Source organism: Chiloscyllium plagiosum, unplaced genomic scaffold (genome assembly GCF_037043375.1).
Source record: "Chiloscyllium plagiosum isolate Xiang-an unplaced genomic scaffold, Cpla_swu_hap1 HiC_scaffold_17, whole genome shotgun sequence".
NCBI lineage: Eukaryota > Metazoa > Chordata > Chondrichthyes > Orectolobiformes > Hemiscylliidae > Chiloscyllium > Chiloscyllium plagiosum.
This window is the reverse complement of record NW_028270155.1, coordinates 77,272,827-77,299,605: the sequence shown is the minus strand read 5'-3', so window position 1 is coordinate 77,299,605 and position 26,779 is coordinate 77,272,827. Positions and strand designations below refer to the sequence as shown.

The following is a 26,779-nucleotide window of genomic DNA, read 5'->3' as shown; positions in this document are numbered from 1 at the left end:
AGATCCTAAGTCGATTCTTTCTGTCAGTATTTGCTCTGGATAAAGACATGGAAACTGGCGAACTCAGAGAAATAAATAGAGATGTCTTGAAAAGCATCCATATTACAGCAGAGGAGGTGCTGAAGGTTTTGAAATGCACAAAGGTGGATAAATTGCCAGGACATTGTCGGAAGCGAGGAAAGCAATTGGGGGACACCCACCAGAGGTACGAGTATCTTCAACAGCTGCAGGTGAGATGTTGGCAGACTGAAGGGTGACTAATGTTGTGCCATTATTTAGGAAAATCTACAAAGAAAAGCCAGAGAACTACAGATCTGTGAGCCGAATGTCAGTGGTGGGTCAGTTGCTGGAGGGATTCTCAGAGGCAGGATTTACATGCATTTGGAACGGCAACGACTTTTCAGGGATAGTCAGCATTGTTTTGTGCGTGGGAAACTGTTTCTCACAAATTTGTTTGAAAATATGTTCAAGAATATGTTCAATAGATGCAGGCAAAGTGGTAAACATCACCTTTTAGCAAGGATTTCACCAGGGTTCTACATGGTAGATTAGTTAATAAAGTTGGATCCATTTTAATTATTTCTCCTCACACCTTAAACCTATGCCCTCCAGTTTTGGATTTTCCTACACTGCGCAAAGGACCTTGGCTATTCACCTTAGTTGTGCTGCTCATGATTTCATAAATCCATATGAAAACATCCCATACCTTCCTATGCTCCATGGAATCACAATGATGTACATTGGGAAAATGTTAATTTCCCAGTAGGTGATTGGACTGTAACATTCTCCTCCCAAGCAGCCAGTTGTAGATGGGCCATATAATACATTGAGAATTTATTCATTGAATACATTAGGCAGATATTTGATAGACAAGACTGTCAAGGGCTACAAAGTGTGGGATATTGTGGACCAAACAAGAAATTTCAGTGAAGGTCGCAATATTCCGAATACATGCTGTAGAAGGTTCAAGGGTTTCAAGTATCTACCATTCTCCTTGTCATGATTTTCTTCTGCTTACCCAGGAAATAAACTTTGTAGGTTCAGTTTGCTCCCACACAATGTCTTTGAGATGATGATTTGTGCATGGCAGAAGGAGCTAGATAAGTCCACGAAATAGAAAGGAATATAAGGACTTGTTGATATCATTATTCAAAGAATGGTAAGAGCATTTTCTTATAGAACCTAAATGCTGTCAGAGATGAGGGAAGATGACCAAATTGTCAAGTGCTCCTCTGATTGTATAAAAAATGGTTTATTTTATAATGTTGCATAACTCATCCAACTAATCACCTTCTACTCCTACCCGAAATGACAAATTGGTTTCACATTTCATGTGTCCCACTTTAAAACTTTGATGAATACTGTACTGCTTTGGTTCTTTTAAACAAGCTGTAGGTTTCAAGGTCAGCTGCTGTGCCAATTCCCAATGTCTTTCTCTCAGTAAATCTTCTGCAGATTCCTTCCATTCCTTTATGTGTCAATGTGCTACTAAATAACCAATAATGTACTGTACAGGTAGTTTCCATAATCAGACACTGCATGGTGGACCCCATGTGGCTGGCCCATTATTGGACTTTACAATTCTTCATACGAGCTGGGATTCTCCATTTGGCTTGTTTATCTTGATCTTTGCATATTCCATTTCCATTTTCTGTTTGTTGGTTTTTTCACTTTTCTGCGGATTGGTGAATTCCACAGATGTATATATCAGTTTAATGCCAGCACTTTGTTGAGTCTGAGGGAACAACAATAAAAGATCAGTTGCATCCTTTATTCAAATGTATTTTTCTACTTTTGTCAATGTACATTGCTGAGATTAGCTACTTATACCTGATCACTCCTTTTTTGGCATACTCATACCTGGGCATAGATAGTCGGCTCTCCCAGATGCCTGGGTTTTGCAGATTTCCTGTGCTCAATGAAATTGAGAGCAGCATAGGAAGGGCTGTTCACTTCTCTCCCATACCTAATCTGATGAGAAATTTTGGGGCATTTATTATTTGCTTATCACAAGTCAAAAACATCATGCACAAGGTCCAATGCACCCAATCCTGACATGGTCAGAAGTCACAGGACACCAGGTTGTAGTCCATAAATATAGCCTGTACATTCTGTGCCTGCATGTTTCTCTTTACTTCACCTGACGAAGGAGCAGCACTCCAAAAGCTTGTGATTTCAAATAAACATTTTGGTTTACCTTGTCCACCCCTGTACAACACCAGCACTGCCATATCATGGCTACAGTCCATACAACGGTAGATAAGTAGAACAGTGCAGTTCGTAATTGCAATGTAGGTACAATCATTGGTATTATATATGTGAGAACTGTTATATAAGCAGATCAGCGGATCCATTTTCTGCAAACGCGCCAACATTTATTGCCACTCCTTGCTCAGAGTAAAGTATTGAAAAATTAAGTAATGGATGTTATGGCACTAATTGAAAGTTCAGAAACGTTCAAATCATAATTTCTGAATCATAATCACGAGCGGTCCTTCTTCTTGAACTGGAATAGGCTACTTCACGTATTTGAATAGTTGTCAGGGTGGCTTAGATAAAACACCAGTACAGAAATCAATGTCTGTGAGAATTGATGGATTACTTGAAAGCGAGTTCTGCCAGCAATGTGGAGGAAGATAATGAAGTAAAAGAAATGCTAACTTGGTGATAGTCTGAGCACCCGGAGGAAGCCCATGCAGACATGGGTAAAACTTGCAAACTTCACACAGTCACCCGAGCCTTGAATCAGTCTGGGTCTGTACAACTTTGAGGCAGCAGTGCTAATACGGAGCCACCAGAAAGTAAAAGAAGCACTTACTCGGTGATACTCACAGGTTGTTCTGGCATAAGCTAAAGCAGTTCTGTTATATCAATAGAATTACTATAATTTTGGTGCCAATGTACAGCATATTTCAATAGCGTGTTTTGAGAAGATTTGTAGTTTAGGATGAGGTTCTGGATGTAGGTTTGCTCATTGAACTCGAAGGTTCATTTCTAGATGCTTCATCACCCTACCAGGTAACATCTTCAGTGGGCCTCCAGGCAAAGCACTGCTGCTGATTCCTGCTTTCTATTTATATGTTTAGGATTCATTGGGTTGGTGATGTTATTTCCTGTGGTGCTGTAATTTCCTGTTCTTTTTCTCAGGGGGTGATAGATGGAGTCTAACTCAATGTGTTTGTTGATAGAGTTCCAATTGGAATGCCATGCTTCTCGGAATTCTCATGCATGTCTCTGTTTGGCTTGTCCTAGCTGCTTTTTTACTGTGTTGGTAATGACCCCTTGGCATCATGGTGGTCCACAACTCCACCAACACATTAAAACAGCAACTAATGAACTTGTAAGACCCTATACAGACAACAAGAAAAAATAATGCCATTTACAAAATACTGTGCAAGGACTGAAACAAACACTACATTGGACAAACAGGTAGAAAACTAACCACTAGGATACATGAACATCAATTAGCCACAAAACAACATGATCCTTTCTCATTAGTATCCTTACATACAGATTAGGAATGACATGACTTTGCCTGGGACAACACATCCATCCGAGGACAAGCCAAACAGAAACATGCACGAAAATTCCTAGAAGCATGGCATTCCAACCAGAACTCTATCAACAAACATATTGAGTTCGACCCCATCTACCATACCCTGAGAAAAAGAACAGGAAATGACATCACCACAGGAAATGACATCTACAACCGAAAGAAACCCAAACACATAAATAGAAAGCCGGAATCAGCAGCAGAGCTTCACCTGAAGGCCTACTGAAGATGTTACCTATTAGGGTGAAAAAAAATCTGGAAATGGACCTTCCTGCTCAGCGAGCAAACCTACATCCAGAGCATATTTCAGTGTCTGATTGGATGAGAATGAAACTAACCTGCGGCTCCAGCTGCTCTGGTATGTCTTCAGTAATCTGTGTTCCTATTGGAGAATGAAACTGATATCAACAATAAAAGTTATCATGAACTTGATGTGTGAAGAGCCTCCCAAAGTATATTGGTTTAAAGTGACCAGATTCGACATCAATAAGAAATAACACCAGTGTCTAATTGCGGATTAGCTTTGGTCAAAGGTGCGATATATTATTTTGTCGTACACATTTCACACTTTCTTACCCAGTGGTGATCCTTTTCCCTGTTACAGCATTAAGGGTATTAATCTAGATCGTTCACATTATCATCTTGAGGTATTGTAAAGAACAAAGCTATGGTTGACTTTAACATGGAGATGTGGACGTATTATTCTTCAAAGTTCCTTTTCAGGCATTGCCTGCATTCAAGCTCTGAGGCCCAGGAAGCCAATCTTTTTTTTTCCTGATGTCTGCATTGATCTGAATATCTAGATCTGTGTCTGAACTTTACACGGTCCGTGCGACAACATCCAACAATGAGTAGACCAAACAAAACAAATAAACAGGGTAATGCCAGGGCTTACCTTCAGGTTTGCCTGATGTCCGTCGCTTGACAAGAATTGCAACAACAGGAAACAAAATTATTAAACCGCCCACTGCACACCCAGACACCAAGACGTAAGGAAAGTTATTGTTGCCGTTGCCTAGAATATGTAAAACAAAAGCTGCAATTTGCATTTTACAGAGAAGATGGTGTTAAACACTGAAGCAAATTCACAATCAAAGGGCAAGAGAATAACTTGGACACACTCTGTCATGAATGGTGTAACACACACTCCATAATATATTCCACCGCGATGCCTAATTGGGAAAATTTTAGCCTGACAACGTCTGACAGACAATAAATCACACGTGACTATCAATTCAGAATAATTTTCAAATATTAATCAAGTTTGTGGTACATATGTGATTGTGTTGCTGCCCCCCACCAGGTTTGTTGTGTATTTGTACACCATGTTTAGAAGTTTCATTGTGCAGGAAATATAAGTCAAATTTAATTAAATAGGTTTGAACAAATTACAGAAAATTAATTTTACAAAAACATTATCAAGAGCTGAGAAATCGTTTGAAAACAGTGGCCATCAGACAGAGCAGGCAGGACCCCGCCTCCTTTTAGAGTCTCGGGCGTCTTTAGTGCACAGGCAAACTTCCCGGATGTGATGCAAACATTAATGAACAAAACCAGACAGGACAAAATTAATTGACTTTAATGAAAGGAATGGGATAGTACATATAAGCTAAATGTACACAGTGTGGCCTCTTCATTGTGTCATTAAAATATCCTGACGCTTATCCATTTTAAATGTTGAAATCACCTTAACTATGGAGGCTTTTTTTTTAATGTGGGCGTTCTTACGATTTTCCTCAAGTCCCCAGGACATGGTTACAGTACCAAGATGGCTATTTACCAATTATAAGATAATTAAAACCTTTTTTGTATTGATTTGACCGTATTTGTCAAACCAGTATTTAAATTTTGTCACAGTCTCATATCAGTGAATGCAGGCTTTTAGTTTTCTGAACGCAATCACACCAGTTTTCCTTGCCGCATTACACTCGCTTAGTTTATACCCCGATACATCCTTGTCGTTCGCCCTGTTTACTTCGATTATACCGCCAAAGTAAACCTTGGAAAATCTCCCAACTGTAAATCGATTTTCGGTCGCATTTAAATCGAACTAAAATCTTTTTGAACTTGATCCTCAGCAAATCTGAGACCTGCACATTTGTATGTGTCATTTGGAATCAGGCAACACTCTGGACGCAGAAAGTCCACGAGAGCTGTGAAATGAAATGAGACTGATGCTGATGTCCAATAAATCCCCAATGTCGCGGTCCCATCGCCGCAAACTCATGCCATGAGAACGAAATGCATTAGCTACGAAATTTATAGTCTGCCTTCTGAATCATATCACTGAGTTTATATAATGACATGTTTTCAGGTACTTCCCAAAAAACCCAAAAGCCATGAAAGGAGAGTGTCGCGTTTCACTATCATGGTTTTAAAATGGCCCAAATAGGTCATGGCACATCACACCAAACTCGGAATGTGGAAACAGTATTAAAAGTTCACATTTCTCACCCTGAATCTTGTAGCTGACGCAGGCTGGGAGCTGGAGGGCTACATGGGAAATCTGACACATATAAACCGATCCGCTCTCCAGATGATTGAGAACGCTGGAGACTTTAAATAAACTCCCCTCTTTCCATACTTTCGTGGCGTTGATCCCAGATGTAATTAGGATATCATTTTTATACCAAATTACGTGAATTTCCTCTGGGAAAAAAGGAGCTGTCGTGCAGCGGAGAGTGAGGGACGGAGCAGGCATTTGAACAATTTTCACTGGAGTTGGTGGCACTGTGAATACATTGATGGTAATCGGTATTAAAACACTATTAGTACATTACAACGGCAAAATAAATGGAAGACCTGACATCACCGAACAATCCAGATTAACTCATAGTAGTATTCCTTTAGTTGGGGAATCTCAGTGAGCACAGTACACTCACGAAGGCACTTTCGAAAGCAGCTTGCAAAAGTAAAAGGCCGCTTCCATCTGGGAGCACAGGAGCAACAGAGAGATGGGAGCACCACCATCTTCACACGTGCCTCCAAGCCACTCACCAACCTGACTTTGAAATATATTGCGGTTCCCTCAGTGTCACAGGATCAAAATTCTGCAATTGTTTCCCCAGTGGCATGGTGGGTCTAGCTGCACCAAACGGATCGCAGCAGTTCAAAAAGTCAGCTCCTCACAACCTACTCATGGCCACTGTAAGGGAAGAACAATAAATGCTGATTCAGCTAGCGGCAAGTGCGTTCCATCAATGAATAATACATTTAAAAAAACAGTTGAGTATGGAAATTATCTTTCTGCTTGTCTTCATACAAACACTAATTGATGGAAGCCACCGTTTATGGACTGGGACCAGTTTCAGGCTCAGTTAATCAAACCCCATGAATCATTATGATGGAAATGTTCGGTTGCATTTGTTCAGTCATTAGATGTAAGTGTCGCTAGCACTTATCGCTTGTCCACTCCTATATTCAGATGAACATCAACTTTGTCCTGGTGATGGCATTACAGTATGTAATTAATTTGCACAAACTTATGATCATGACAGCTGATTAAAAATCCGCATATTCTGTCCGGCTGGGAAGAACCTACAGAAAGCAACGCCTCCCAGGAACAACAGTATTATATTTCTGAATTAAATGCACATTGTGATTATAATTCGCCCTCTGAGTGAATAAAGTATTTGTTACAATTCAACCAGCACAAATGAAAGTTAGTAGGTCGATGATGAGAATAAGAGTTGACCCAATATTCTGTATTTTTGAAGATCCGTTGTCAACATTCCTGGTGAATGTAGTGAATTACTGTCGAAAAGAAAAGTGAAATTAATTTTACCTCATCTGCCTTCCCTATCAGTTGTAGTTTGATTTCTGGGTGTTTTATATGTTGCTTCACTTCGTTTCCCGCGGCACGCTGGCTCAGTGGTTAGCGCTGCTGCCTCTCAGGGTTCGATTCCAACCTCGGGCTGAATCAAACTGTGTGCAGTTTGCATATTCTCCCCGTGTCTGAGTGGGTTGCCGCTGTGTGTTCCAGTTTCCTCCCACAGTCACAAAGACATGCAGGTTAGGTGGATTGGTCGTGCTAAATTGCTCATAGTGTCCTGGGATGTGTACGCGAGGTGCATTAGTTAGGGAAAAATAGAGGAATAGGTCTGGGTGGGATATTCTTCGGAGGGTTGGCGTGGACTTGTTGAGCCAAACTGTTTCCACTTATGGGATTCTATTCTATGAGTCTGTGACACTCAGACTGAGTTGGAGCAATAGATGCTCCAAAAACGTAAATTTACCAGTTGACTTTGAAGCATGGGGATTAGCTCTGTTTTATTTAAAAGAATCCCCAACCAGCGCTTGAAAAGAAACCTCTGTACTTCAGATCACATTAAATTATTAGCACGCATGAATATATTCCAACATGTCATTATTATTATCGCTGTTTCCAAATCCATTACATTTAAATGAAGGTAACGTGAAACATAATTTTCCATCGGTTGCAACTGATCAGTGTATGCACCGTCCTACAAATAAATGCCTTCAACCTACGCAAATACAATGCCTTAATATGCTTTGCAAAGCTTGCAAAATGCATGTGGTCATAGGGTTATAGAGGTCCACAACCTTAAAAATCAGGGCCTTCGGCCCATGCCGCCAAGTTTTCTTTTAAAATTGAATCCAACCGACCACAGCGACACTCCGAAGAGTAACCCGCCCAGACCCATTCCCCTATCATTTACCCCTAACTAATGCAACTAACCTACACATCCATCAACTCTGTGAGCAATTTAGCAAGGCCAATTCACCTAGCCTGCACATGTCTGGATTATGGCAGGAAACCGGAGTACCCAGAGGAAACTCGCGCCGACACAGAGAATTGAACCCAGATCCCAATGCTGTGATGCAGCAGTACTAAACAGTGAGCCACCGTGCCATATATTATTGTTTAATGTGCAATATATAATGTTGCTGTTTTGGTGTAACTTTGTTTTATTTTCACTCAATCCAGCATATCTATCCCCCATTTCGAATTTTGTGATATGCTGACTGGCATACTGTAGCAAGAACAGAATTACTGGAGAAACTCAGCAGAGCTGGCAACATTGTGGAGAGAAAGCAGAGTTAACGTTTCGATTCTGCTAAATCCTCCTGCAGAACCTTCCCTTCTTCAGCCATACTGTATCCTGGCTGAGTCCATTACTGCATCCTGACTGATTCTATCAACAGTCAGGAAAAGACTGTGTGCTAAGGGTAAATACAGTGGAGCTCTACTCTCAGCAATGAGAATAATGAATTAAATGAATCCAAATAAGATTTCATTGATACATTAATTTTATTTTTTGCGATGATACTCTATTACTCTCTATGACTCTACACGTTGGATCTTTTAAAGTAAATGAACATCAGGTCAATCAAATTTTCCATGTTTGTAAAACAAAACAAACGAATTGCAGATGCTGGAAATCAGACTTAGAAAGCAGAATTCAGAGTTCTGAACAGTCATTAGACCCGAAACGTCAACTCTGATTTCTCTCCACAGACACTGACAGTCCTGCTGAGTTTCTCGAGCAATTTCTGTTTTTCCATGTTTGAATCAGACAGTGAATCGGACATGGGTGGCCAGAAACTGCATGGATTCTGTAACAGAAGACTGAGGGGTTCTCTCTTTGCCAGCTACAACCAAATATTATGATATCATACTGGGCAAATTCTGTATGCATATTACTGCAACAATATTCCACAGCAGTCTGAATACAGTAAACACAGGTCTGCAAGTATTCCCATCCTTCATTATTGGGATATTCCGCTTGCAGTAAGCATCATCTACTAAATACTATCCGGTATTTAACAAACCTGCTTAAACACAAACTCTCAAATCCATGGGCTTATTACCGACAAAGGCAGGAGAGAAGCCCGCAAGGGATAACGAGCACAGCTAACTTCCCTGCGCAGTCAATAGAATGCTTACTTGAACACTTAGCACCCTTTCTTCGTCAAGATAGGATCAGAATGCTACAAATAGGTGGCTGAGAGCATCACACAAATATTTAATGATTTCAAATGGAGCAATTGAATGTAAATTCACTAAACCACACAAACAAGTTGTGATATAAATGCAATAAAATGTCCATAATATTTTAAATTATTTGAACAAATAAGAGATATTTCAATAGGTTATGCTGGATTCGAGTACATTGATGAACAGAAGTCAGCTTTCTGAATGACACTAACTGATTCATGAGACATTGCAGGGGCGAGGCAAACGCAAGAGACGTGAACAACGAACACACTACTTTATTCTGTGAAATATCCTTTCAGAGCTGTGTATGTTTACACTTGCGATTAAGAGTTTAGTGATACTCACCATGTACGATCAGCCTCGTCCCATTTCCATTGAAAACCTTCCTGCCAGAGACCCTAATGCTGCAATAATAGATTCCAGAGTCCTGGAAATGTAGATTGACCAGTTGGAGCTCAGTGGATCCTTGCTTGAATGGTAACATTATTTTCCTTTGGTCCGCAGTCAGATCCAAAGTTTTGCCCTGGTCGCCTTTCTGCCAGTAAACGTCTACTGCTGGGTTGTGAGAGAATAGCGGAATGGAACAATACATGGACACATTTATACCTTCCACTTCAGTCAGGCATGCGGGGACTTGAGTCACAGAGAAAGGGGTTTCGTTGGCATCTGTCAGAAAAAGAAGAAACGCACAAATGTAAGCGTGGATTCGAAGTAAATTTCTCCACACAATCTTTGCTAACTTTGCTATTTATCAAACAAGTTTTATTTTGTATACCTGTGTAGAAAATGCCGAAGATTGACAGGTAACAAGATATTGCAATTCCATACATTTTGATCAAATTCGATGAACTCAAACCTTTTCTTCAGTCACTGAAAAAAGTCATAAAAGTGCGGCATGGATAGAGGCACTAGAAGATTAAATGCTATTCAGGGTGTTGCAATAAATCTGAGCAAATATAACTGAATCTCCAACATCAAGGCTGTGGTTTCTGTTTGACGTCAGAGTTGACAGCACGTTGTGGAACTTCAAACCACCCACCTTTCATTAACCTTTAACCACAATATGGAACATTTCTACATCCATTTAACATTTCTGCATTGCTGTAGCTCTTGACAGATTGTGAAATTAACCAGTTTGACTGCACCTTCGGGCTTTCAGACGGCTGTATGCTGTGGAAACTCAGCTGTTCGTCTCGGTGGCACCATGATTCTTTTTGAAGGAATGGTGATTTGGTGTTGAGTCCGCGACACCGTGACTGACACCCAGCTGATCTGGCACTCTGTAACTGAGAAGCACACATGATTCTTACGGCATTCATGGAAAGCATGGAAAGGAACATCATCCAAAAGTAAACAAAATATTCAGCAAATGTCTGTCTCGAAACAATAATTCTTTGGGGGAAACGATTCTGCTAACTGCCAAGCATATATTTCCAGGGCGGCACGATGGCTCAGTGGTTAGCAATGCTGCCTCACTGTGTGCAGTTTGCACATGCTCCCTGAGTCTGCGCGAGTTTCTTCCGGTTGCTCTGGTTTACCCCCACAATCCAAAGATGTACATCTTAGGTGAATTGGCAATGCAAAGCGCTTAGTATGAAGGCTAAGTGCTTTAGTCAGGAAAATGTGAAGTTGGGGAGGGTCGTTGTGGGTTTGCTGGGCCGAATGGCATGTTTCCACACTGTAGGGATTCAATAGAACTTTACTGGCGATTGCGCAATGTTAGCAGTTCTTTTCCTGCTGCTGACCTATGTACTGGTACAGAGTACTGCTGATAACTAGGTGCATTCATTGACATGTACCCGATGTGTTAAGAAGGGCAACAGGCATAACCTAGGTAATTATAGACCGGTGAGCCTGACGCCAGTGGTAGAGAAGCTGCTGGAGAAGATACTGAGGCATAGGATCCATTCCCAATTCGAAGAAAATGGGCTTATTAGTGACAGGCAACATGGTTTTGAGCAGGGAAGGTCATGTCTTACCAACTTAATAGAATTACTTGAGGAAGTGACAAAGTTGATTGATGAGGGAAAGGCTGCAGATATCATATACGTGGAATTCAGTTAGGCATTTGATAATGTTCCCCATGATAGGCTATTGGAGAAAGTGAAGTTGCATGGGTTCCAGGGTGTACTTACGAGATGGATAAAGAACTGCTTGGGCAATAGGAGACAGAGACTGTTGGAAGAGAGTTTCTCAAAATGGAGATCTGTGACCAGTGATGCTCCACAGGGATCTGTGCTGGGACCACTGTTGTTTATGATATACATAAATGGTCTGGAGGATGGTATAGGTGGTCTGATTAGCAAGTTCGCAAATGGCACTAAGATTGTTGGAGTAGCAGATAGTGAAGAGGACTGTCAGAGAATACAACAGAATGTAGATAGATTCGAGAGTTGGGTAGAGAAATGCCAGATGGAGTTCAATCCTGACAAATGTGATTGGTGTGGTTTGGAAGATCCAATTAATGAGCGAACTATACAGTAAATGGAAAAATCCTGGGGAGTATTAATGTACAGAGAGATCTGGGTGTTCAGGTCTATTGTTCATTGAAAGTGGCAATGCAGGTCAATAGAGTGGTCAAGAAGGCATATGGCATATTTTCCTTCATCAGACGCGTAATTGAGTACAAATTGGCAGGTCTTGTTACAATTGTTTAAGACTTTGGTTTGGCCACATTTGGAATACTATGCACAGTTCTGGTAGTGCATTACCAAAAGGATGTGGATGCCCTGGAAACGGTGCAGAGGAGGTTCACCAGGCTGTTACCTGGTATGGAGGGTGCTAGCAATGAAGAGAAATTGAATATTTTAGGATTATTTTCATTAGAAAGATGGAGGTTGAGCAGGGACCTGATTGATGTCTACAAAACTATGAGAGGTATAGATAGGGTGGATAGCAAGATTTTTTTTTCCTAGAGTGGAGATCTCAATTATGATGGGTCACAAGCTCAAAGTGAGAGGGGAAACGTTTAGGGGAGATATGCGTGGAAAATTCTTTATGCAGAGGCTGGTGGATGCCTGGAGCACGTTACAGTGGAGGTGGTAGAGGCGGACACAATCGCGTTATTTAAGATGCATTTAGACAGATAAATGAACAGGCAGGAAGCAAAGGGATGTAGACCCTTAGTAAATAGGTTTAGATAGAGGATCTGGATCCGTACAGACTTGTATGGCCGAAGGGCATGTTCCTGTGGTGTAATTTAATTTGTTTTTTGCTGTTCTTTATATATTTTCGTGTCTGTTTTCAACTGTTTATGATGGAAAACTTGCTGTTGATCTGATTTTTTTCAATTGATTATGACAATTCCTACAATGAGATTTTTTTTCTGATGTCTAAGTACTTCTGTTGCTGTAACTTCACACTATTTAACTTTTGACGGTGATCCCAATGAGTGCTCAGTGATACTCGTGACCGTGTTTTCCTTTTGGTGGAAACTCGGTTTTGCTGGTCATTGCTCAGAGTTTCTGTTGGCATCGCATTACTGCTCCAGGTGATGGTGCTATACAATATTGCTGAGGGGTGCTACTCATAAGTGTCACCTACCTAGTCATCGTATTTTTCATGATTCCCACTCCTAGTTATCATTTAATTCAGTTGTTGGCAATTGAGCCATACAATAGTCGTTAATTGAGTAGTACTGTTGTTGGAGCACATGTGGATCTGCTTGTATAAAATCCGCACTCGTAACATCTTTCCCTGGAGACCTCCAATAGTTTTGCTGAGGACAGGGTCCCCATGAATTACTCAGTTTTTCATGTCATGTATGTATGACATAAATTAGTATATTTTCTCGTTATAGCTTGTTACAAGTTATTTGTGTTTTGGGCTAATATGTCTGCGTATATCTTATGTGAGTACCTTGCGCTGTATATGAAAGACAAAGTGTGTTGGTATTACTTTTGGGTCATATGTTTTTGTGCTATATTTTGATGAGAGCTTACCTTATTCTGGTGGAATGGTTGACACATATATTCTTGACGTGGTATGGCTGCAGGGTGACACAGTCACTCAGTGGTTAGCACTGCTACCTCACAGTGCTAGGAACCTGGGTTCAACTCCATCCTCTGGCGACTGCCTGTGTGGAGTTTGCACATTCTCCCCGTGTCTGCGTGGGTTTTCTCCGTGTTCTCTGGTTTCCTCCCACTATCCAAAGATGTGTATGTTCAGTGAATTGGCCATGCTAAATTGCCCATAATATTCAGAGACATAGGTTAGGTACGTTAGTCAGAGAGAAATGTAGGGTAGAGGAATGGGTCTGGTTGGGTTACTCTTTGGAGGGTCGGTGTGCATTTGTTGGGCCAAATGGCCTGTTTCCACACTGTAGTGATTCTATGATATCTATGTGTATATTAGTGCATGAGTGTGTTCCGACAGACCTTTCATCAGTTCATAATCACTTTTACTTATACTTGATTCGAAATCAATTATAAATTCCCTTATGCACCTGCTCAGAATTTGCTTATTCCTTTCAATTTTTTGTTTTTCCCTAAAATCTGGTATTTAACGCACTGATCATGTAGTATTTTGAACTCAGATGTTTAGCTGGTTCTCGGTCTTCTCGCTGTGTTACCTCTGCCTCTATTCTTCCTCTAGCCATCCACATTTTCCATCAACCTGCTGCATGTGCGAATGGGTTCTTATTGTACAAGCCAGGTACTGGAACAGACAATGGTAAAACGACCCTTGTCAAACCTGGAAAGTCGTCCTTACTAACACCTCAGTGCCAGTGCCAATATTGGGAGGGCAATCTCACAGACTATTCGAGCAACAGTCTGCCTTAGTCATACTCATTATTTCATTCTTTATGACAATGTCCCAGGCACCACTCAACACCATCCTGGAAATGCCTTGTCACACTATCAGGACAAACCTGGCAGAAGTGGTGGCACAGTGCTGTACAGTCGAAAGGGAGTTTCTCAGGGAGTCGTCAACACTGACTGCCGAACCCACGAAGACTCAAGACTTCAACTCCACATAGTTAAGGAAATCTCCTGCTGATTACCACATACAGTCATTCTCATCTGATGCAGCAATATTGGTCCATGGTGGCATCACTTAGAGGAAGCATTGAGGATGGCAAGGGCACAATATGTACTCTGGGTTGGGTATTTCAATGTCCATCACCAACAGTGGCTCAGTAGCAATACTACTGATTGATTTGGTCGGGTCCTAAGGGGCATAGCTACTTGATTGGATCTGTTGCAGGTGGTGATGGAACCATCAAGAGGGAAAAACATGTTTGACCTTATCCTTATCAATCTATCCACAACAGTATTGATAATACTGACAACCACACAGACCTTGTGGAAACGAAATCCCACCCTCACATTGAGAAAAATCTCCATTGTGTTGTGTGACAATATCAGTGTGCTAAATGGGACTTTGAATAGATCTAGCAACTAAAGACTGGGCATCTTTGAGGCACTGTGGATGATCAATAACAATAAAACTGTACTCCAGTACAATCTGTCATCTCATGGCACGGCATATCCCCCACTCAACCAATGCCATCAAGCTAGGGGATTAATCCTAGTTCAATGGCGAGTGCAGGAGGGCATGCCAGCAGCAGCACCAGGCATAGCTGAAGATGGAATGTCAACACGGTGAAGCCACCAAACAGAATTCCATGCATGCAAAACAACATAAGCAGAAAGTGGTACACAGATCTGAGTGTTCCCATGACTAACAGATCACATCTAAACTTTGCGGTCCTGTCAGTTGTGAACGGTGGTGGATGATTAAATAAATCACTGGAGATGGAGACTCAACAAATATCCCCCTCAATGATGGAAGACCCCAGCACATTAATGCAAAAGATAAGACTGAGGGAATCGTAGCAATCTTCAACCAGAAGTGCCGAGTGACTTATTCATCACGGCCTCATCCAGCAATTCCTATCATTATAGATACCAGTCTTCAGCCAATTCAATCCACTTCACGTGATATCAAGAAATGGTTGGAGGCATTGGATACTGCAAATGCTATATAGACTTTGACAACATTCCAGCATCAGCACTGAAGACTTGTCCACCAGAACTTGCTTCTCCCGTAGCTGAGCTGTTCCAGTACAGTTACAGCACTGGCATCTACCCGACAATGTTGAAAATTGACCAAGTATGTCATTCTTGATGAAGGGATTATGCACGAAATGTTGACTCTCCTGCTTCTCAAATGCTACCTAACCTGCTGTGCTTTTCTAGCACCACACTGCTTGAGTCTGATCTCCAGCATCTGCAGTCCTCACTTTCTCCCAAGTATATCCTGTACATAAAAAATCAAGACAAATCCAATCTGGCAAATTACTACCCCATCAGTCTAATCTGGATCATCATTAAAGTGATGGAGAGTTTCATCAACAATGCTATCAAGCAGCATCTGCTCAGCGATAACATACTCAGTGATGCCCAGTTTGGGTTCCGCCAGGGCCACTTTGCTCCTGATCTCATTATAGCCTTGGTTCAAATACAGAAAAAAAAGAGCTGAATTCCAGAGGTGAGGTGTAAGTGACATCCTTTGATACCAAGGCTACATTTGACCGGGTATGGATTGAGGAGTCCTCGCAAAACTGGAAGCAATGGGTGTCAGGAGCAAATTCTCTGATGGTTGTAGTCATTCTTGACAGGTAGAAGATGGTCATGGGGTTAGAGGTCTGTCATCTCAACCTCAGGACATCTCTGCAGGAATTCCTCATGGTAGTGTACTAGACCCAAACCTCCTCAGCTGCTTCAACAGTGATAGTCCCTCCATCATAAGTTCAGAAGGGGAGATGTTCACCAATGCTTGCACAATGTTCAGCGCCATTCATGAGTCCTCAGATACTGAAGACGTCCCTGTTCAAATGCAACAAGATCTGGGCAACATTCAGACTTGGACTGACAAGTGGCAAGTAACATTTGCAGCACACAAATGTCAGGCTATGATCATCACCAAGAAGAGACAATCTGACTGCCGTCCCATGATATCATCACTGAATTGTCCATAATCAACATGCCAATGGTTATCATTGACCAGAAACTCACTGGACTCACCACATAAATACAATGGCTACAAAAACAGGTCAAAAGCTAGGAATACTGTGATGAGTAACTTACCTCCTGATGCCCCAAAGACTGTCAACACCTACAAGGAACAAGTCAGAAGTGTGATGGAGTACTATCCTCTTGCCTGGATGAGTGCAGCTCCAACAACACTCAAGAAGCTTGATAACAGCCAGAACAATGCAATAGACTGCAGAAATTCACCAAAGATCCTCAGACAGCACGTTTCAAACCGACAAACATGTCCATCTGGAAGGACAAGGGCAGTTTATACATGGTAAGACCACCACCTTCAACTTTCCCTCCAAAGCATTCAACACCCTGACTTGGAAATATACTGCAGTTCCTTGACTCTCGCTGGGTCAAAATCCTGGAATTCCCTCAATGATGATATTGTGGGTCAACCCACAGCAGGTGGACTGCAGTGATTCAAAAAGGCATCTCATCACTACCTTCACAAGGGCGGCACGGTGGCACAGTGGTTAGCACTGCTGCCTCACAGCGCCAGAGACCCGGGTTCAATTCCCGCCTCAGGTGACTGACTGTGTGGAGTTTGCACGTTCTCCCCGTGTCTGCGTGGGTTTCCTCCGGGTGCTCCGGTTTCCTCCCACAGTCCAAAGATGTGCAGGGCCGGGTGAATTGGCCATGCTAAATTGCCCGTAGTGTTAGGTAAGGGGTAAATGTAGGGGGATGGGTGGGTTTCGCTTCGGCGGGGCGGTGTGGACTTGTTGGGCCGAAGGGCCTGTTTCCACACTGTAATCTAATCTAATCTAATCTAATCTAAAAACTCAGGATGGGCAATTAATGCTGGCCAGCCAGCGATGTCCACTTCCCACAAATGAATGAAGGAAAAACCCGACCAGGATCTCTGACATATTGTATTTGATATTAAACAATGAAATATATTTTGTTCAAGGTCTCCAGATCTGTGAACAATGATGGCTTAGCAATATGAATAGTTTTGAGCCTGGCTTAATAGCTGAAAGGGGAAATCCGTCAGGAAGACTTGAGAATTATCACAGGATCACCCCACTAAAATGAGACAGAAACATTCACACAAACCTCAGCCAAAATATTAATGAAGATACAGACATCAGGTCAGAGGAGAGTTTTCAAATCTAATTTTCTCCACTACAACTTCAGATTTTATTTTTAGCCCCAAAGGCAAGAGTTTTTTTTTAAATCCCCCACATTATCGCCTATCTGCGGGAGTGCTTTTATTTTCCCCAGCACCCATGTTGTGTGTGTGCGAGTGTGAATTGCAGTGAAAGACAACAGGTGTACAAATTTTCATTCAATTTTCACTACCAGGAAGAAAGGAAACAGCAGGGTAGCCTGTGACAAGCGATGCCGTTTTCACCAAAAGGCAATGTTGCGTGATCAAAAAGGGAAGGGGAGGGATTAAATCAAAATACGCGAGATGTCTATTTGCCATCTCTGAGTTTCGCATCATTAAGAAGAGAAACGTCATAGGAAACTTCTTAATTCATTGGTTGATATTAGCTACTAATTTGACTGTTTATTATAGGTTACTTTCAAAATGAAGGTAAATAGGATGAAAAAGTTCTAATTTAAATACCGGATGTAAATTAAAAACAAAGGCAAATTGAGAGAACTAATTAAATAAAACAGAAATACTGCATCAGGCGATGTGTTGAACCTGCATGGTGTGGGACCTGGTGAACCCCTTTGTGGTTAATAATGACCACACCCAGAAAACAAGTGTTGGTTACTTGAGGAACACCAGCTTACAGTGGTTGAGTTGGGGCTGAGCTTCAGACTCGATAAAACGCCAGGGAGGGAGACAGTTACCTGGAATGCTGTATTTCTGGAAGCAGTCACACTCCTCAGCTTAACGATCTCCAATTCAGCCAGTGATCATCGTCGAGGGGGGACGGTGTGTGTGACTTAGAGCAAAATCCCAAAAGAATAGAAATTGCGGGAAATCAGGAACAGAAACTGCTGGGAAAGCTCTCAGCAGACCAAAACTGAAGTTCAGAAGGGGGGGGGGGGGGGCACAGACTTCAAAACACGAACTCTGCTTTCTTTCCACAGGTCCTGCAGAAATTTCTGTTTTTTCCGACGATGAGCGAGGCAGATAGAAGGATCCAGGAGATCCTGGTGAAGGAACCTAAGCCTTTGAACTTGCCTAATAGGTTTGAGATTCTTGCTCCCTATATGGACAAGAACATGTGTTGTACAGATGATGATCAAACTAATTGTAGCACCATGACACAGAGAACCATTCAAGAGGGAGAAGAAAAAGGACTTTAATTGTAATTGTAGATAATATGGTCATGATCCAGAGTCCTGAAGGCTATGCTCACTGTTCCGTTTTAAAATGCATCACTGAGGGTTTGTTCTATTCCGTTAACAGCCTTAAACATGGAGGTGACTTGTTCTTACCAGGCTGTTAGTTTAGAGAAACTGCCTGTTTCATATATCTAGTTTACAAAATTATTAATTTCACGCGAATGACCGCAAGAGATTTAACTCCGAGAGGGTATTTTTGTGATAATATGTTGCCAAATCATACCACCTAGCGGAAGGAATTTGAATTGATTAATAGCTGAAGAATTTTTCAGCTAATGATTAACCAACAGTATGTTATTTCTGTTTCAGGTCATTCAAAGAAAGTTCAAATTATTTACAAAATGCAGCTGTGATCGTAACATATCCAAGGCTATGAGCCTGGTGCTGGAAAATGGGATTGGAAGATTTAGAGTCATATGCAGCATAGAAACAGATCTTACGGCCCAACTCGTCCACACTGACTAAATATCTTAAATTAATCCAGCCCATTTGTCAGCTTTAGACCCATTTCCCTCTATACCCTTCCTGTTCATTTATCCATCCAGATGCCTTTTAAATGGTGTTATTGTACAAGCCTCCATCACATCCTCTACCAGCTCGTTCCACGCACCATCATCTGCATAATAAATTTGTGCCTTAGATCTGTTTTAAGTATTTCTCTCTCACCATTAACCCATGCCGTCTGGTTATTGATACCTCACCCCCAAGAATAGACCTTGTCTGTTTCCTCTATTCATGGCCCTCATGATTTTTAAACCTCTGTAAGTTCAATCTTTCGGTGCTTTCTTTTGCCAGGGTGGACACAATGAACTGAAGGGCATTTTTATTCTCTACTATCTACGTCTATGACACTATGACAATGACTCTATAGGAAACATTATGAAATATTGCACATTTCTTAATTAATTTAAAACTATGTGCATTATCCATGGCAAATTCCGCTACTAAGCAGAGTGGACTAGAGAGTATAGTTAGGATAATATACAAGCTAAGTGTAAGGAAAATTGTAATTAATGTCAAAAATACCAGGCAAGCTTTTAATCATTATAGGAACAGCTGAAGGGAGGTACTGAGTTAATGATGTTATCATTGGACTAGTTATCGAGAAACATGAGTAACATCTTGGTATCTTGAGTTCCAATTCCATCACGTACGATTAATTGATTTAAAAATCACACAACACCAGGTTATAGTCCAACAGGTTTAATTGGAAGCACACTAGCTTTCGGAGCGACGCTCCTTCATCAGATGATAGTGTCATCTGATGAAGGAGCGTCGCTCCGAAAGCTAGTGTGTTTCCAATTAAACCTGTTGGACTATAACCTGGTGTTGTGTGATTTTTAACTTTGTACACCCCAGTCCAACACCGGCATCTCCGATTAATTGATTGATATTGTAGCAATGCTTCTGGAATAAGTTTATTATAATGTTTGACATGACTGTTATAACAAGTCATCTGGTAAATTAACAAAGGAAATCTCTGTCATTACATGGCTTTCATGTGAATCCAGACCCGCAGCTATGTGTTTTATTTTTAATTATGTTCATTTATGGATGAGCAAGAAAATTTGTTTGAACTGGCTAACATCTCTCAAAAAGGAATGAAGCTGAACAACTCATAACACCAATGGAAATGGCAATGGCAAACTCAGTCCTATCACCTCTGCGCTTTCTCCTTTCCCATTATCTGAGGGTTCCAGGCCTAACTCAGAGAGATGTTTCATAGGTTCGTCAGTCCACTGCCTGACATAGTATAACCATTGCATCATGCCTTACTGTGTCCTCAACAGCATCATTGCCAACCCTGGATATATTCTGCCCTACTCTCAGGATGGAACCACTAAAGGTTGGAGATATTTGCAGATTTTGTGCTAATTAACCAACCTGTTACAGGCATGTGGCTTTGTTCATATAGGTTTTTGACTACTGCTGATATGGAACAGACCAGACCCTCTCAAAATAGTTTATGAAGGTAGCTTAGACTCTAAAGTATTCTTATTCCAAAATTAGATGTGAAGTGTCATTTTCCAGATGCAATGCGACAGTCAAACTACTCGATGTTAAGCAGAACACAGTTTATTTAAGCACTGCAGTTAAAATACAAACAAAAGAAAGAAAAATTTAGAAAAAACGACACCATTGGAAAACTTAATAGCAGAGTAATAAATACAGTAACTATTACTAATTAACTGTTCCGATATAGCCATCCCATAAACACACCCCTTGGCAGAAAGGGACATTTCAGACAGGGATTCTCACGTGCAGATCTCCAATCCAGAAAGAGCAATACATCTGGAGAAAATTCCAAGAAAGTAGCAGCTGGGAAACATTCGCTGAGGCTTTTGAGAACCAAAGGGTTCGGCTCAAAATTAAACCGAAAAGCTAAAAAATACTATAAAGCCTGGTTTGTGAGAGTTGGCCACACCCAGTCTGCTTCCACTCTTCCAACATTTTTAAAACACCCAACACCTCACAAATTGTTTACTTTCTCCATGACAGTTCACGACCTTTGTCTTACAAAAGTTTTAAAGAAAAGACAAATAAACCTCTTAAAGTGACAGCATTATCACACTGTCTTGCCTTGCCACTTAGTACAGAAACAAAGCCAGGAAGTATGCCACTGCCGACAGGCCTCAGATCAGTCAAATTTTATCGCCTTCACACAGTACATTCTAGAAGAGTAAATGAAATTCAAGCTCCAATCCAAGTCGACCATGTTGTGAGCAATCAGGGTCCGGATCATCTGCTGATAAAGGAGTGGCCAGCCCGAATGGTGGGTAGTACACCACCAAACGTATTTTTTACCTTATTTTGAGCTCTTTTGATGTTGGAGCGAGAGACAGACACAGAAATAACGGAAAGTGAAAGATGTCACAGCATGTATTGTGACACAAGTGAGTGAGTGGGCCATACAGAAGGCCTGGTGTGGCAGGTTGAGAGAACGAATGACATAGTGAATGTGGCTAATTAGAGAGAAGTAGGGCAACTTCTCCTGGAGGAGTGTTAAAGAACACTCACACAGCTCTCCTTCATACAGCGCTTGGCATTCTTTCAGATTGCCGCGTTTGCTCTTACCTGAGCAATCTAATCCTGGTTTTTGTATTCTGCCTCTCTTATTTCCGTATCCAGTTTTGACCAAATTAACTACCCAAGCTAACGCAGTCTCAGATATTTCATTGTTTACCCTTCAGATTAAACCCACTTGAGCACTTAATTACAACATTGAAGATAGAATTACAACAGTTAAAATACATTTGGACAGGTGTATGGATAGGAAAGAATGGGAGGGATATGGGTTAAATACAGTCTAATATAATGATTTCAGTTCAGGAAACAGTCGAAATTGTAGAGTTGGGCCAAAGGGACTGACTCTGTGCTACGTGACTCTGTGGCTCTAATTGATCTTACCAAACATCGAGCAGCAATTATTACCAGATTTTGAGGCAACAGATAAACTGTTCGCTCCACTTTACAAAACTCCCAATTGCCACCCACTGCAGCTTGCACCCATGTATCTGTACTTGTACTATGGTGAAACACTGAGAAAGTAAGGACTATAGCTGCTGGAGAGTCAGAGTCGGAGTCAGAAAGTGCGGCGTTGAATGACTTCTGGCCGAAACGTCGACTCTCCTGCTCCTCGGGTGCTGCCTGACCTGCTGTGCTTTTCCAGCGCCACACTTTTCGACCATGGAGGAACACGCACGGGTGCACTGAACCTCTTTTAAGATTGCATCATATTATCATGGTTTGAGAAATAGAGAGTGGTAACTTGTAAGTTTCTGAGTTATTCTGCTTGAATTTACTTCGCAAGAAATGTTCTTGACAGGACTCTGAAATATACATGAAAACAATATGAATTTAGTGCAAAGCTGGGAGTTGACATTGATAGGAAATCGCCAGTAGACACGACAATAAGGAATCAGGAATCAAACAAGACAGAGAAACATCTTTTGATCCAATGGATCCTGCTGCATCAATTGTCTGTTTCCTCGTGGAATTGCACATCAAAACATTCCAAACAAAAGACCTGGGTGAAATGCTTGTCGTTCTGACTGTTCTATCTTTCCAAGAGCGTCAGTGCAGGTTTATCCACAATATTCCATATGTCCCCACAATTGCTGCGAAACATCAGTCTCTAACTTTAATCTCGATGACTGAGCTCCAGTTTTATATTTCTACCACTGTGACCTACATGGGCAAAGGAGAATTTTTTCCCCTATACTTAGCCCATGTGTATTTGTCTTCCAGTGTTTAGCAACGCATCTTCGAAGTGGGAGGAAAAAAAATAAATATTGCCAAATGTCCTCCTTAAATATCGACGTGGTGTTTGTTGCTTTGCTAATTTTGAAGCATTCCATGAAAAATACGTAATTCCTCGATTCAGGTTCATAGCATTGATATCACAGATATTATGTGATCATCGAAACTGAAAAATGCTCCTTTTACATCCAACTCTCTGGTGATGAAATGTTTCTGATTTAAGAGATGAAATTGACAATAAATTCAAAATCTAGAGAGTCAAACCAAAATATAGTTTAATTTTAATTCATAGTTTAGCTGACCTCTTTGCATTATTTGCACATATCATCTGTAAAATATTTACCTATTCACTGGGTCACAGTGAGCCGCCTTAATATGGAAGGTTGTATGTGTCATTTACTGATTACTCTGATCCTGACGGTGGTGTCATTTGCTTTTTGGCTTTGCATTATCTATCTGCACGACTTCACTCTAAATGCTGCCGTGACCATGACTGTATAGTTTGTTTGTTCAGTTTCTGTCACCGGCAATAAACGATGATTATAATTATTTTTGAAGTCTATCTTCATTTTCTGTCCTCTTTCGATGGCCGAGTGGAATGGTCAATCTGAATGCCATTCTCAAGTCGTCCAGAATGCCTTCCAAACCATCCTTTTTGCAGAATTAACTTGCAAGCTTGGACAGAGTGGAAGAGGCAACCCAGGGCAGGACGTACATAGTTCATGAAAGGGCTCTGGGGAATGTTGTTGAACAGTGGGGCCTAGGGATGCAGGTTCACAGTTCCTTCAAAGTCGTTTCACAGGAAGTGGTGAAGAAGGTGTTCAGCACGCTTGTGTTCATTGGTCAGAGCACTGCGTACAGAAGTTGGGAGGTCATCTTGTGTTTTACAAGATACTGATGAGGCCACTTCCAGAAAATGACCTACAATTCTGGTCGCCCTGATAAAGAAAAAATGTTATAGAGTCATAGAGATGTACAACACGGAAACAGACCTTTCGTCCAACGCGTCCACATGGACCAGATATTCAATCTAATCTAAGTTCCATATGCCAGCACTTGGCCCATGTCTCTGGAAATCTTTCCTATTCATATACCCAGCCGGATGCCTTTTAAATGTTGTAATAGTACCAGCAACCACCACTTCCCCCGGCAGCTCGTTCCATTAACGCACCACCCTTTGCATGAAAAAACTTGCCCTTTAAGTCCATAGAACATAGAACATAGAAGAATACAGCGCAGTACAGGCCCTTTGGCCCTCGATGTTGCGCCGATCCAAGCCCACCTAACCTATACTAACCCACTATCCTCCATATACCTATCCAATGCCCATAAAGAGGGAGAGTCCACCACTGCTACTGGCAGGGCATTCCATGAACTTACGACTCGCTGAGTGAAGAACCTACCCCTAACTTCAGTCCTATATCTACCCCCCCTTAATTTAAAGCTATGCCCCCTTGTAATACCCGACTCCATACGCGGGAAAAGGTTCACACTGTCAACCCTATCTAACCCCCTAATCATCTTGTACACCTCAATCAAGTCACCCCTAAACCTTCTTTTCTCTCATGAAAACAGCCCCAAGTGTCTCAGTCTTTCCTCATACGATCTTCCTTCCATACCAGGCAACATCCTCGTAAACCTCCTCTGCACCCGTTCCAGTGCCTCCACATCCTTCCTATAGTATGGCGACCAAAACTGCACACAATATTCCAGATGCGGCCGCACCAGAGTCTTATACAACTGCATCATGACCTCAGGACTCCGGAACTCAATTCCTCTACCAATAAAAGCCAGTACGCCATATGCCTTCCTCACCGCACTATTTACCTGGGTGGCAACTTTCAGAGATCTGTGTACATGGACACCAAGATCCCTCTGCTCATCCACACTACCAAGTATCCGACCATTAGCCCAGTACCCCATCTTTTTGTTATTCTTCCCAAAGTGAATCACCTCACACTTAGCTACATTGAATTCCATTTGCCACCTTTCTGCCCAGCTCTGCAGCTTCTCTATATCCTGCTGTAACCTGCCACATCCTTCCTCACTGTCAACAACTCCTCCGACTTTCGTATCATCCGCAAACTTGCTCACTCAACCTTCTAACCCCTCTTCCAGGTCATTTATAAAAATGACAAACAGCAATGGTCCCAAAACAGATCTTTGCGGAACACCGCTAGTGACGGCACTCCATGAAGAAACTTTGCCATCCACTACTACCCTCTGTCTTCTTCCATCCAGCCAATTCCTAATCCAAACCTCCAACTCACCCTCAATGCCATATCTCCGTATTTTCTGCAGTAGCCTACCATGGGGAACCTTATCAAACGCCTTACTAAAATCCATATATACCACATCTACCGCTTTCCCCTCATCAACCTCCTTCGTCACCTTTTCAAAGAATTCAATAAGGTTTGTGAGGCACGACCTGCCCTTCACAAAACCATGCTGACTATCCTTGATCACATTATTCCTATCCAGATGTGCATAAATCCTATCCCTTACAATTCTCTCTAAGACTTTGCCCACAACAGAAGTGAGACTCACCGGCCTATAGTTACTAGGGTTATCCCTACTCCCCTTTTTGAACAAGGGAACCACATTTGCTATCCTCCAGTCTTCTGGCACTACTCCTGTAGACAAAGAGGACATAAAAATCAAGGCCAATGGCTCTGCAATCTCCTCCCTTGCTTCCCAGAGAATCCTAGGATAAATGCCATCAGGCCCAGGGGACTTATCTATTTTCACCTTTTCCAGGATTTCCAACACCTCTTCTCTACATACCTCAAAGCCATCCATTCTACTTATTTGTGACTCAGTATTCACATCTACGACAATGCCCTGTTCCTGAGTAAATACTGAAGAAAAGTATTCATTCAGTGTCTCCCCAATCTCTTCCGCCTCCACACACAACTTCCCACTACTATCCTTGACTGGACCTATTCCTACCCTAGTCATTCTTTTATTCCTAACATACCTATAGAAAGCCTTAGGGTTTTCCCTAATCCTACCGACTAAGGACCTTTCATGTCCCCTCCTTGCTGCTCTTAGCTCTCTCTTCAGGTCCTTCCTGGCTACCCTATAACTCTCAATCGCCCCAATTGAACCTTCACGTCTCATCTCGAGATAGGCCACCCTCTTCCATTTAACAAGGGATTCCAATTCCTTATTAAACCACGGCTCCCTCGCACGACCCTTTCCTCCCTGCCTGACAGGTACATAATTATCAAGGACACTCAATAGTTGCTCCTTGAACAAGCTCCACATATCATTTACACTCTTGCCTTGGAGTCTACTTTTCCAAGCCACACATCCTAAGTCATGCCTCACCGCATCATAATTTCCCTGACCCCAGCTATAACTCTTGCCCTGTAGTACACACTTATCCCTCTCCATCACGAGAATAAAAATCACCGAATTATGGTCACTATCCCCAAAGTGCTCACCTACCTCTAATTCTAACACCTGGCCTGGTTCGTTACCCAAATTTTAAATTTTTCCCCCCTGACACTAAGCCTTAGCCTCTAGTTCTGCATTCCACCACCCCAGGGAAAATACCTTGACTATTTACCCTATCCATGTCCCTCATGATTTTATAAATCTCTACAAGGTCATCCCTCAGGTTCCTACACTCGAGAGAAAACAGCCCCAGCCTAT

The 26,779-nt window shown here is 41.8% G+C and overlaps 1 protein-coding gene across 2 annotated transcripts; it reads right to left on the bottom strand.

Annotated features, from left to right (window-relative positions):
* Positions 1-1,236: 1,236 nt before the first annotated feature.
* Positions 1,237-10,829, bottom strand: LOC122558696 (uncharacterized). 2 transcript variants are annotated; one of them, XM_087996106.1, is made up of 7 exons: positions 10,658-10,829; positions 9,858-10,178; positions 6,008-6,283; positions 4,449-4,568; positions 3,892-3,935; positions 1,861-1,971; positions 1,237-1,735 (listed from the first exon to the last, which is right to left on the bottom strand). In XM_087996106.1, the coding sequence occupies exons 2-7, from the start codon at positions 10,102-10,104 to the stop codon at positions 1,586-1,588; spliced, it is 948 nt and encodes a 315-aa protein (XP_087852232.1). In that variant the 5' UTR covers positions 10,105-10,178; positions 10,658-10,829; the 3' UTR covers positions 1,237-1,585. The 2 variants fall into 2 exon arrangements, with proteins under 2 accessions (XP_087852232.1, XP_043563426.2); XM_043707491.2 differs by lacking the exon at positions 10,658-10,829 and adding an exon at positions 10,288-10,418.
* Between the last annotated feature and the right edge of the window lie 15,950 nt (positions 10,830-26,779).